Consider the following 13,083-nt stretch of genomic DNA (forward strand, 5'->3'; position numbering starts at 1 on the left):
ATCGATAGAATACCAGCTCCTGATCACAAAAACGCCGCTCTTACTGAAAACAACGCTCTTGTAAGGTAGAAAATAGCGAGAACCAAAATACAGGTATCGCCACCACAGGCCAATCTCGCAAGTGCAAGCGTGGTGACGCCATAGGACAAGAGACACCACCTTGGAGGAATTTTCAATCCTACATGGTTTCGCGAATCTCTGAGGCTGACGAAGGTAGGTTGTGCATATCAATAGTGAAGTAAGTTTTGTTTTAAAACTAATAGTGAACTTTTATCACACAAGGAAGGCAGGCAAAGGACAACCTGAATGCAGGAAGCAAAGAAAATCGATGCTTGGCGGCGCCACAGGCGCCCAGGAGAGTTTCGATTTGTTATGGCGCTTCGCGTCTATGAGCTTTGCGTGCCCCGTGGTTTTGGTTTTGACGCGCCTCGATTTACAAGCGCCGAACAGCAGAGGAACTCCAAGTGCCGCTTCAAGTGCTAGTTAACCTTTGAAGGAGCCTGTTAAGGCTTGTCAGATGATCGCCACGGTCGATGAAAAGCTATGATGGCACGATGGTCGGTGATCGTACAAGGCAGCACTTGTGTAATCGCACGCTTGCCCGGCGAAACATTCCCGGCTTTGCCAGTCAACTTCAAACTCCTTAACGGAAATCGTTTATTAGGGACGGGAGACAAGGTACAAGACAGTTCAGGAAAATTTCTGATGGCTAGCTCTGTTAGGCCAGGATGTACCTAGCGAAAGCGCGGAGATTTCTGCATCAGAAGAGTGCATTAACTAGACCCGCCTTTATTGACGGCTGTACCTTGAGTCGTCGTGGCGGAGTGGTAGCGCCTCCGCCTTAACGCCGATAAGCCCTGGTTCGATTCCGAACCTCAGCAAAGGACTTCCTTTCTTTTATTCAGTGAGTGGGCGGGGGGTTTCAGTGGCTCCCATGGATGCCGCCGCCGAATGCGTTCGTTCGCGGCGAAGCGCAGGCTCTGATAAGGCGCGTTTATGCTGCGGCGAGGCGCGCGCTGCACGGCTAAGTCACGTCGGTCAAAGCGAAGACCCTCTATACTCCAACTGCGCTTGACCGCCGACGCACTCAGACCGCACTGGCAGGGAGACTTGGAGCATGTCTCTATATCGCGCCGAGTGCGCCAGCCGCCGCCGGCCCGGCCAGACTGATTTGGCTCCGCGGCGAGGTGCGCGTTGTATTCAATAGCTGCGGCAGTTGGGCGGAGCTGTTCTTTTCGAGCTCGGCTAATTTAATCCATTCACAGCACATATCTGAAGGTACAGTACATGCAAGTGGCCGAGAGAGCCAGATCCAGTGGACCCGTTGGATCTAGCGGAAGCCGTTGAAGCGTCGTGCGCCGGCTTTAGTTTCAAGCCGCCGACTTTAAACGCGACCGCCCTAGAGCACCCATTTGTTTTTGTGGCAAAAAAATAAATAAATAACTTGGCCCTTGCAACCGTGGGAGTCCTCGACGCCTCCTGCTGCGCCGTGCAACCACGCCGTTCAAGGAATCACAATCTGTTGGCCCCAAAGCCCCGGCCAGCCTCCGATGGGCGCAAGCGCCGACCTTGTCCTGGCCCCTTGCGACTCCCCGCACTGGGGTTATGATATTTAGTTTGCAACGGCTGCTCTCTGAGGAAGGGGGAAACCATCCGCCGGCGCCTAACCTAACCGTGCTCCCTCAAAAGCATCGCACGCTCTGTGGTACTGAGGTCACTGAAATGCAGGCCGGAGTTTTTGCGAGAACTACTTCGTCGGGCAAGACGCCGGTGCAAACGTAAACGAAGCGACGGTAGCGACCCCTGATAGATGCCTTCAACGTGCGGCGGCGGTAGGATTCATTTCGGCAGCTGCTAGACCGCACCGCTAGCCGCCAGAAATCACGGAGCCTCCGTTTACGTCACGTTTCCCGTCACTTGGTTCTGTGTCGTCATAAGAGTTCTCGAGTTTGAATCGGAGCGGCGGGAAAATTTTTTTTAACTTCGAATCAAAATTTCTTTGAAATGAATGCATCTTTCGCTCCCGGACAAGCGGCAACAAAGACATGAAATGCCGAACTATCAGATATTGCTAACAAAAAAAAAAATTTGATAGGGTTCTCCTCAGTGTCCCTTTAAGCACCCGAGCTGCAGCTGGCGGAGGTGGAAGGCTGCCGGAGTGCTCCTACTCTCGACACCAGTCGCCATCTGTCGGCGCGCGCGGAACATTGGACTGCGGGCGGGTCGCGCCGGCGGCGCGTAGAATGCGTGTTTACGTGTTCTTCGCTTCCATCGCTGATGCGCTCTATCAACTGACGTATGTGGATGTGTGCTGTGCATCACTACTCAGATTTCCCCAGGCCGTTCTACGGTTATCTGACACACATTGTTACACACATATCCTAGGGTAGTCGACCAGGTAGGGTGCGGATTTGAAACAGGTACTTACAAACACATTTTGCGCTGGCGTGTTGTTTGTCGCCGTGTTTTACGTACGCTTCCATCTATGATAATTTTATGCATCAGGATGTATATTTATTGATTTCACTCGATGGTGCAGTGATGTGCAAGCTGTAACGGTATCGGCTAGCTGCAGTCCGAAGGTTGTCTAGGCGAAGCGCGTGTTTTCGATCAGCCGTACGTCTTCGACATCCGTGCGCTGAGCTTGCTCTTGTTTCCGTTAAACACATTTCGTGCACGGGGATGTAAGTAAGCACGACCCCTACCAATTTAAGTTGCTATTTCCACATCTATCTCAGAGGGATCGGCGGGTAAAGGGCTGACCGCAGTATCTCTCTGCTGTTGGTACCTGCTTGAACCACAGCAATATATGCACGATTTTATTACATTGTGTGATACTTGGCCAAGAGGCTACGCGACGCTGTCACACGCGCCGAGAGCTTCCGAATAAAATAAACGCGACTTCAGGCCGCAGAATTAGTGAAAGCTGACATCCCTGTCGATATTGATTCACTCTTTCAATATTGATTCAATACATTAAATATTGGCTCAGAATACGTTTTTGTGCGCCAGGTAGCATAAATTATGACTAAAACTGTTTTCTGTTAGCCGTGCAAGTCAGTTGAGCTCACAACAATAAATTGCTGACGTAACTGGCGCACCACGTAGCTGGCGACAAGAAAGCCCTATTTGTAGTGGGCGCTTTATGGCCGGCAGGAAGGATTAAGAGCGCATTAGAGCTGAAATTGCATGCTGGCTATGCACATAGTGCTTGATACTGACCAAAAAATTTTTTTTTTTTTTGCGATGGAGCACCAAGACGGTAGCGATATAAGCGCGAGTGCGTGCTAAGAGCCGGCACAATTATCGTGAATGCCGAAGTGAATGTCATCAATCCTTTTGATAACGCCAAGACTTCCTGCAATACAACCACGCTGTGGAAGTATGCTGGGCAAGGTTTTTATAGCGCCCGCAGGGCAGTAATTCACGGCTTTATGCAGGCGCGACCCGCGGAGCTGCCGCAGACCCGCAGTTCCCAGTGAAACGCCCGCACCGCGGCGCGCCAGTCGGCGGAAAATGGCCGCGCCCGAGAGCGGCTCTTGATTCTGGTCTATAGAGGGGAGCGATAGCAAGAAAGAACAGGAGAGAAACACAAAAGAAAGTCTTCATTTCATCACTTGTAAACATGGGCGTGCACAGGTCGCTCGAATAGGAGGGGGGGGGGGGACGTTCATGGTAGTGACTCTTGAAGTCTGGGTAGCAGAGAACAATACTCGGGACACAGTTGGCGCCCCCCTCCTTCACTCCTTCATGCCATTCATTTGGAGAGCCCCCCACCCCCTCTGTGCACGCTTATGCTTGTAAACGCTGTTCCGTTGTCAGAGACGATGACATCGGAAACACAGTGCGTGGCAAATAGCCCGCGTAGTACAACGGCTACTGTTGAGAGTGTGGTGACGCGGCAACGGAAGCGTATGTTTATGTTTCCATTGTCCCGCACTCGCGCGTGACGTTTAACGTCATCAGTCTGCTTGCATCAAACTGCATGACGAATAAACGTTCACTTGTTCTTGCTACACGAACGGTCGCGGCCAGTGGCTCGGTCTATTACACCATTCGTAAATGCTAGGAACTAAAGGTTAGCGATTGTGCAATGCAAAGATTAACTAATTACGTGACACAGCCTGCGAAGTGCCAAACAACACACCTTTAATTACACTATACTAATTTACGAATGAAAACTGTCAACATTTAACGAAAGCTTTGAAATCAGCTGTTTCGTTTATGCCACCCAAAGCGGATTGGTTATTCTGCGTTTATTTTCTTGTAGGTGTCGTCGTGTATTAAAGGACTGCTGTCGACACGTGTTTGTTGAATGTCGTGTGCTTTTTCTGGCTTTTTGTTAGTATTTGCATGCTGGTTTTTTTCTACCGGTTCTGTGTTTTCATAGATAATACTTATTGTTACTGGGACCTTAATGTTGCGGCTTCTCTTAATGCCCTTTGTTCTCGCTCCCCTACACGTGCAGAATGTGTGGAGTCAGGGGCCCAGTCGGCTGCAGTGTAATATCCGTCAGTTGTGCAGTCAGCGGTGATTTCATTTTCTGTGAAAGGGGTAAGCTTCAATAGAATACAAAATTATTTGGTTTAGTTTGTGGTTTATGGGGGGTTTAACGTCCCAAAGCGACTCAGGCTATGAGAGACGCCGTAGTGAAGGGCTCCGGGAATTTCGACCACCCGGGGTTCTTTAACGTGCACTGACATCGCGCAGTACACGGGCCTCTAGAATTTCGCCTCCATCGAAATCCTACCGCCGCGGCCGGGATCGAACCCGCGTCTTTCGGGCCAGCAGCCGAGCGCCATAACCACTCAGCCACCGCGGCGGCTCAAAATTATTTATAGTTGCTCAGCTAAGAAAGGCATTATATAGGAGGCGTCGCAGAAACATACAAGAAATAAGTTTGATATACTCAGCATTGAAATTTACGAGTACTCGATCGCACGCGAGCGATGTATCAGCGGCCATATCGTCATGGACATAATGATCCGATCAAACTACGAAAGATGGATTGCCATAAAGTTTGCATTAAAAACCAAACCACACCGTCGTAACCGTTGTTATGATTGCACGTGTGCCCATCTTGCCCGTGCCTTCAACTCGTGTGCCAACGTATAAGGCACGGGCTGCCCCGGTGTCACAGAAAGCGCGGAAATTAAGCCTCACCTCTCATCGAAGCAGTTGCGCGCATTGTACGTGCACTGGACGACTAGTTCGTTGGCCTTGTGGCCGAACTTGAGCAGCTGGTCCTTAGTGACGTAGAAGTTCATCCACATATCGCTCAGGTCCATTGTGCGGCTGCTCTTCAGGAACTCGTCCACCGTCTTGTAGCAGACGTCGCCTTCTTCGTCATCGCCACCGCTGGCGCTGGAGTAGCCTTTAGTCGTCGGAGAGAACATATCTCGCGTCTTGGTGTGGGGCGCCTTCGTAGCGCCGTTCGGCGACCCGGTCGTAGTGGGCGCGGAGGGGTAGCCCGCCCTGGCCGCAGTGTCCTTGAGGTAGTCCTCGAAGGAACTCTTCCGCATGATGTTCAGGTTGCACACGGTTATGGCCGGAAAGTGCAGCTCATCGGCGTGCACCTCCTCGGTGGCCGTCATGATGGGATACGAGAAGTAGTTGGTGGTCAGAAAGCTGATGTGGTAGAGGAACCCGCCCACCGCCACAACGACCACGATGACCCAGAGTAGTCGGCGCAGCCGCTGGGTCGAGGCTATGCGGTTGAAACCGTGGGCGGTGCATCGCTCGGCGAAGTGACGGTTCAGAGAGCCAAAGGTATAGTCCACTTCATCATCTTCATCATCCGTGCCGAGGCGCTCGGCGGCCGTCATCCCCACCTTCGCCAGCTTGTTGCCCCAGTGGCGAACCTCGGACATCCGTTGGAGACAAGGTTTTGCGAGCCTCTGTGGCTGCCCCGTTTCCGAACGGACGCTCAGTGTGTCACGCGTTGCGCATGCCCGCGTGGCGTGCTCCCGCACCATGAGATCGGGAGACGACCGCTATCGAAGTAATGCGGTCCGTCTTGCAAGCACCGGCGACTTCGTGAGGTGGAACGCGTATTTGCACACAGGATCATGCGCACTGCACCCGTCGCTCCAGTGGAGACGTTTGCACAGCCTCTTGTAAACAGTGTCAAACAGTGCCTTTTACCTTGAAGAGGCCTCTTACTGTAATATGTACGCCTTCATATACCATGTTTCACATAATGGAAGGGCCAATTTTGGCCGCTGCAAGGGTGGCCACGCATCTGTAATGGTTTGACCTCAATGCCTAATGCGGATGCCGTGCGCGGAAGCCGGAATTTTTTATTTTCATCGGTTCTTTTACCCGAGGCCTATATTAAATCTAACGTGGCTGTAATGTAACTGAAAGACTTTATTTTGGTTGCAGTGCAGTATGACTGTGCTTGTAATCAAATTTCATTTCAAGAAATTATGAGTTCTGAACAATCTCTTCGCTCTCCCTGAGACCTGCAGAATCCTTTGCGCAGTTTTTTCCTAGTGCTTACAATTCTGTGTAATCTCGTGAATAATTGGGAAGAATATACTGGAGTAAAATCCCCCCCCCCCTCCCCAGCACAGGTGCCGCTTCTTCAAATCACAGAAATAAAAGTTACACAGTGTTTCACCAGAGTAGAGACTTTCATACCAAGCAGTTCTGGACAAAACCATTTTAAGAGTCTTATCTCTTACTCATCACGTTTCTCGATTTCTTGAGGTCTGCTACCACCTCCCTTCGGCGTGAAATTTTCTGTCCAAGGAATTCAAGATGGCAGTCCCCTTAGTAAATCGATATAGCAACCCAATTGGTGATTGATAGATGCCGTAATTAGTATATCGAATTGGCGATTGATTGGTGACGTCACTGATATATCCCATTTGTGATTTATTGGTCACGTCAGTTACAAACCCAAGATGTCGGCCAATAATGATAATTAATTGATGGAATCATTAATTAATCCAAGATGGCGGCAGCTAACGCTCGCTACTTCAACGTCTCTCAGACGGTGGCGGCATCTTTTTTAACAAGAAAGAGTTTATGATGAGAATTTTTTTCATATATTGTAAGATTTCACTATAACAACCAATATAGCCGCAGATCTCCCGTCAGCAGACTTGAATTTTTTTTGCTATTAATGTTTTTGTTATATTTAAAAGCTGTCGTTACTGCCTTTTCTATGGCAGTCTTAACTGCTTGATGCGAGCTATGGAAACAATTTAAAAGAAATATTTTGCTACACATGGCAAGAATGCACCGTTACCTGCAATGTTTATATACCACTACATTATAGTTTTCCCAATATTCAAAAATTTTTGTCCAAGAATGATGGACATGAAGACCAGGTTTTCATCTTTTTAAAAATAAACGACGAGGAGTACATAAGAGCTGTTTTTCGAGTAGATTATGCGACGAGGCGGACACAAAGTGAGAAAAGAATTTTTCTTGCTCATCTAGCTCCTAATTAATTAGAACAGTTAATAGCTTTTTCAGCCCTGTATTTAGCGTTAACATTTGCATTAATAACTTCGAGTCGGTGTTATGCTCAGAATATTCCATTCGACAGAATTTTCGTAGCACTACCGTGTTAGGAGATGTTAGTCTCCGAATTTCCAACTAAGCCCGCGTAACTGCGCTTGCAGGGCGACAACGACTGGCGCAACCTCCACCCTGTGTAGCGAGGCGCTCCACTCGCGCATGCCGTTTCGTTGGCCAACGGCGTTGCGCAATGCGTGAAATTGATAGCCCTTCTCTTCCTAGTGAAATCTGCCTATCTGCCTAGTGAAATCCAAGGCATGCCACACGTAACAACTACGTCACACCAGGCAGATCAAGTTATGCGCCTATCGTCAATGTGTTGCATGTGTCGAGTAAAGCTTATATAGCCGTCACTGAGGGTGGCTCTGATGAGTGATTGTGGTGAATAAGAAAAGCTTTCCAACAAAATAATGGAGCTATGCATGAAATCTATGCCAGGCTCAATCAAGACATTTAGTTTCAAAGTACTGCAAGTTGAAAAACATCTTTACTTCAAGGACAGCAGGAAATGTTCGCGACCCAGTGCTAGAAATATATTTGCAGCGTTGTTTTATAGTTATGATTCAAGCATTGTAATAACGTTTAGAATATTTGTTAAAGTAAGTCGGAACTGTTAGGGATAACATTTAATGCAGAATACCTATATAAACTGCGATTCGCTGATGACATTCCTTGCCGAGTCACTCTGGAGATGAATTGAAAAACATGATCATTGAGTTGACAGGCAGAGCAGAATGGTGGGTCTAAAAATTAACACGCAGAAAACCAAAGTAATGTTCAACAGCTAGCAAGGGAACAGCAGTTCACAACTGGTAGCGAGGTGCTGGAAGTGGTAAAGGAATACGTATACTTAGGGCAGGTAGTGACAGCTGATCCGGATCATGAGAGGGAAATAACTAGACGGATAAGAATGGAGTGGAGCGCATATGGCAAGTTCTCTCAAATAATGAATAGAAGGTTACCAATATCCGCCAAGAGAAACCTATACGATAGCTCTATCTTACCGGTACTCGCCAATCGGGCGGAAACGTGGAGGCTAACGAAAAGGGTTCAGCTTAAGTTAAGGACAACGCATTAAGCTATGGATTGGAAAAATGGTAGGGAGACCGAAAACGGGCAGAGTGGGCGAGGGAACAAACGCGGGTTAATGACATCCTAGCCTAAATCAAGAGGAAAAAATCGGCTTGGGCAGGACATGTAATGCGAAGGCGAGATAACCGCTGGCCGTTAAGGGTAACGGAGTGGATTCCAAGAGAAGGCAAGCGCAGCAGGGGTCGGCAGGAGGTTAGGTGGGCGGATGAAATTAAGAAGTTTGCAGGCATGGGGTGGGAGCAGCTGGCAAAAGACAGGGTTAATTGGAGAAACATGGGAAAGGCATTTGCCCTGCAGTGGGCGTAGTCAGGCAGATGATGAATTTGGAACGTTAAACTGTGCGTTGGTTACAATCTAAAGGGAATTTTTTTTCCGCTGACACATTTTCATTAAAAAAACTGTGAGAGATACGCCAGTGCGGTTTGCGCATAGCGGATATTATCTGTGATATTGCTAATAATTACAATATTAATTACTTAGCATTAACTAATCAATTTCTTAAAATTTATTTCAGGAGCAAGCTTATGCTGCGAAACTGAAGACTGTCAACAACGAAGGTGAGCCCAGCTTTTAAATTTTCTTTATCGGCAGTGTGGCTCAAAATATCGAACTTAAAAATGATGGATTTCAAGCCTCTTTGAGTTGGCTTCCCCGCGCAGCTTATCTATAGAACGGTGTTGCTGCGAGTATATCGTCGCCAAAATCACGTTAACTGTTTGTACGGGAAAAATACACAAACGGGGTCTGTATTCGCTGAATAAGAAATGTGGGCGACAGCATTTTATAAATGTGCAACGCGGGAAAACCAACTCAACGAGCTTTGAAATGTGTTCGATATTTCTAGCCACATTGCCTATTAAGAAAACTAAAAACTGGGCTCCTCTTCGGCTTTGATGGTCCTCAATCTTACAATAAAATTTTGCCTCCTAAAATAAAAAATAAAAAGTTTAGACAATTTCAGTTAATAATTCGCCTGTACAGACTGCACCAACGTATCTCGCAAAGATTTTTTAAATCTGGAAACATTGATAAGTTACCCGATAGAAGCTTATAGTAACATTTAAAAGACAGGTTTACAATACTGAGTAATTTTAATGTTAAATGGATGTTTTCTGTATAGCAAATAATCAGGGGTTGGACTTATCGGTTTCAACTTGAATACATCGATTAATTCACGCCAAATTCAGTTTTTGAAAATTGACTTTAGCTTAAAAAGATCATTTTTCTGTTATGCATGTCGCAACTACGTATTTAACTGGCTTAGGGTCGTCGCTTTGAGAAGTAGGTTTTTCCGCCTCTTGTATGGACACTGGCAACGTCTGGAACCTTAACAGACAACCGTCAACGTTAGACCACGTATGGCACAGAAGTGTGATCTTCAGCCTTCCGCAAAGCTCGGCCCTCTCTCTTAGCGCAGACTGCAACCAGGCCGTGACAACCAAGTTTTTAGAACTTACACTAATGTTTTTCTGTCACAGCCCAATCATTTAACCTCGGCATTTTTATTTTTTGGAACTCCGGATCAGTAGCCGGGTCGGCTCCGGATCAGTAGCCGGATCGGCGATCGGCTACTGATCCGGAGTTCCCGGGTTCCAACCCGACCGCGGCGGCTGCGTCTATATGGAGGCAAAACGCTAAGGCGCCCGTGTGCTGTGCGATGTCAGCGCACGTTAAAGATCCCCAGGTGGTCGAAATTATTCCGGAGCCCTCCACTACGGCACCTCTTTCTTCTTTTCTTCTTTCACTCCCTCCTTTATGCCTTCCCTTACGGCGCGGTTCAGGTGTCCAACGATATATGAGACATATATTGCGCCATTTCCTTTCCCCGAAAACCAATTATTATTATTATTATTACAACTGTACGACTTCCTTCTTCAAGGACACGTAATTAATGCAACCATTTGTAAGTAAAATACTGCTACATGAGCTGCTAGTTGTAAAAAAATGGCCAAGATAAACTCTACGCCACTTTTGATCGCACCGGACACAATATATTTCATCGAAAACAGCAGCAATGATTCGTACGTAGAAAATCATGGCCGAAAAAAAAAAAAGTTGCGTTCAGAAGTAAATGCCAAAAGAAGAACGCCCAATAACAAAAAAAGTGAAAAACGAAAATTCCAGTCCTTACATATAACGTTATTTGTTGTTGTAACATTAATATAACGTGACCTTACACACACACACACACACACACACACACACACACACACACACACACACACACACACACACACACACACACACACACACACATATATATATATATATATATATATATATATATATATATATATATATATATATATATATATATATATATATATAAACTTTACTGCAATTTACAAAACATTTTTACAACATTACTCTAATGTTAGATGCTACCTGGGCTATAGCTACGCGGAATTTCTGCAGACTGACGGTTCAGTAAAGTCGCACAATGAGTGCTTAACACAATGCGTTCCTTGGAGTCCCTTGAGGAACTGCCAGTTTTACTTACTGCCTCACACAGCTGACAGCGTCATTCATTGCTTCCAAATTTGACGAAAGTTCCTACGCGTTCGTGTCTTAGTGCAGCCAAAGAGAAAATTTATTATTAAGCGCGAAATAACTGAACTATGTACATCTGCAGCCAAGCAAACAGCGAAATACTCAGTGTTACTGCATCCTGACGTGCACATGAGATATCGTCACGCAGCCGCCATTTCCAGCGCTCACTTGCGGCGACACCTTGCGAGGTCTCGATAAATCCCATTCACCCCCTTCCCACCCCTTCCCACCAATAAAAGAAACGCTAAAAGAGTTCAATGACAACGTTACTCTTCTTGGCAGAAAGGAGAGGAAGGTTAGTTGGTTGTGGTTGACAAAATTTTTGTTCTTAGAGGTAAGCACACTTCGCACAGTTCTGTTGTATAATGGTTGAACGTCTTCCAACAAGATGTCGCCACTAGCTCTGCGGTTTCATGTGTAGCCTAGTAGCTTTATGGTACAGCCACGTCAAGACGACGTCAGCGACGCCTCAGCACACAGGCGTAGCCACCTGGAATCGCAGCTGAACCGAAATTTATTGCGACGTACGAGCCATGTGTGCATTAGTACGCGGCTCACGTAATCTGGGCGCATCGCGTCGATATTAGTCAGTTGAAAGCCCGCTCAAGTATGGGGCAGCGCGGCGACGCTCTTCAAAGCAAGACCCGCAGTACTGCCTGGCACTGCTGCCGATACCATCATGGTTTGACTTCTGTCGGTGCATTCATTGGCAATTTTGTTTTCCGGTTGTTCTTTCGCTTCTCATGCATTTCTCTCGCTTCGCAAGGCAAATAATATAATATCCCTTGTTTTTAAAGCTGCGACAGAATTTTCGTTGCTTCTAAGCTAAGCGAAGGATGACTGCAAAAAAAAAAAAAGGATGGCGAAAGATGGCGCTTGTGTGATTGCGACTTTGTATGGCAACGAGATTGTTTGCATGTCAACCTAATCTTATGAGTCATTCGAGGCAAAGAAACAGAATTGCATGCTTTACATGATTATAAACCAGTCAAAAGACGAGGACCAAGAAGAGACGAGGCACACACACCAGCCGGAGTAGCTGTGCTTTGTTGAAAAGAGCACGTCTCCAGGGAAAACTATTGAGAGCATGCGCAGCAAGACGCACAAAACGCAAAATCAACGATGCTTGCGAGGTAACCAAGGCGCTAGTGCCGGTGGGAAATAAGTTTCCTTTCCAACCGGCACTATTTCTGCTTAGCTGAAGACAAAGCTAGGTTCGAAAAAATTCAGGGGGGCACTTTGTTGACCTAAAGTGCGGTGAGGCGAAAGCCTTTAGAGCGGTGTTGCTGCTTGTGGCACTGATGTGTGGTTAAGGTGTTAATTAAGTACGTGTACACAATTGTTTGTAAGTCTTAAATGCTGGAGACACTGGAGGGCGTTTGGGAGTCATCCGTCTGATTCGACGCCTTTCCGCAAACACTCTCCAGCGTCCTAGACAAGGAGAACTACATATGCGTTGGCAGGATGTAGCGTAGTCGTTAGCACGCTCGGCTGCGTAACGGATGGATGGTGGTTTGAACCCCATCGTGCAAAAAGATTTTTTTCTTATCGAGTTGCTGAAGAGCGTGACATCGGACGGACAGATGTCGTAGCCGCGAGTATGAGCCATTAAAGGCTTTCGCCTTAAATGTTGCCCTGGGTATGGCACGGAATGAGTTGGACTGTTAAAAAAAAGTGAGGGTTAGAGGGGAGGGGTTGACGCGGTTGAGTAGCTACTAACTATAAAATGTTAGCAGTCCGGGAAAGGCCACAAAGAAAGGCATCAGAACAGGAATCAGTGGCACCCTTCTCTCAGATTCAACATGTCTATGTGCGGCACGCTGCGCCCTCAACTAACACCGTAATGCACTCTGTATCACGTAAAGTTGAAGCCCGATGTAAGTAACCAAGATTTAATGACTGGCTCACGAC

General features: G+C 47.1%; 1 protein-coding gene across 1 annotated transcript in view; it reads right to left on the minus strand.

Moving 5' to 3' along the window:
- The window catches only part of LOC144129782 (acid-sensing ion channel 4-A-like), a 37,249-nt gene extending 31,379 nt beyond the window's left edge, over positions 1 to 5,870 (minus strand). Inside the window, exons 1-2 of the mRNA XM_077663854.1 lie at positions 5,419 to 5,870; positions 5,164 to 5,364 (exon numbers count right to left, since the gene is read on the minus strand). Coding sequence (XP_077519980.1) covers positions 5,164 to 5,364; positions 5,419 to 5,870 — 653 coding nt within the window. The remainder of the gene's footprint in view (positions 1 to 5,163; positions 5,365 to 5,418) is intronic.
- Between the last annotated feature and the right edge of the window lie 7,213 nt (positions 5,871 to 13,083).

Source organism: Amblyomma americanum, chromosome 4 (genome assembly GCF_052857255.1).
Source record: "Amblyomma americanum isolate KBUSLIRL-KWMA chromosome 4, ASM5285725v1, whole genome shotgun sequence".
In the NCBI taxonomy this organism is placed as follows: Eukaryota; Metazoa; Arthropoda; class Arachnida; order Ixodida; family Ixodidae; genus Amblyomma; species Amblyomma americanum.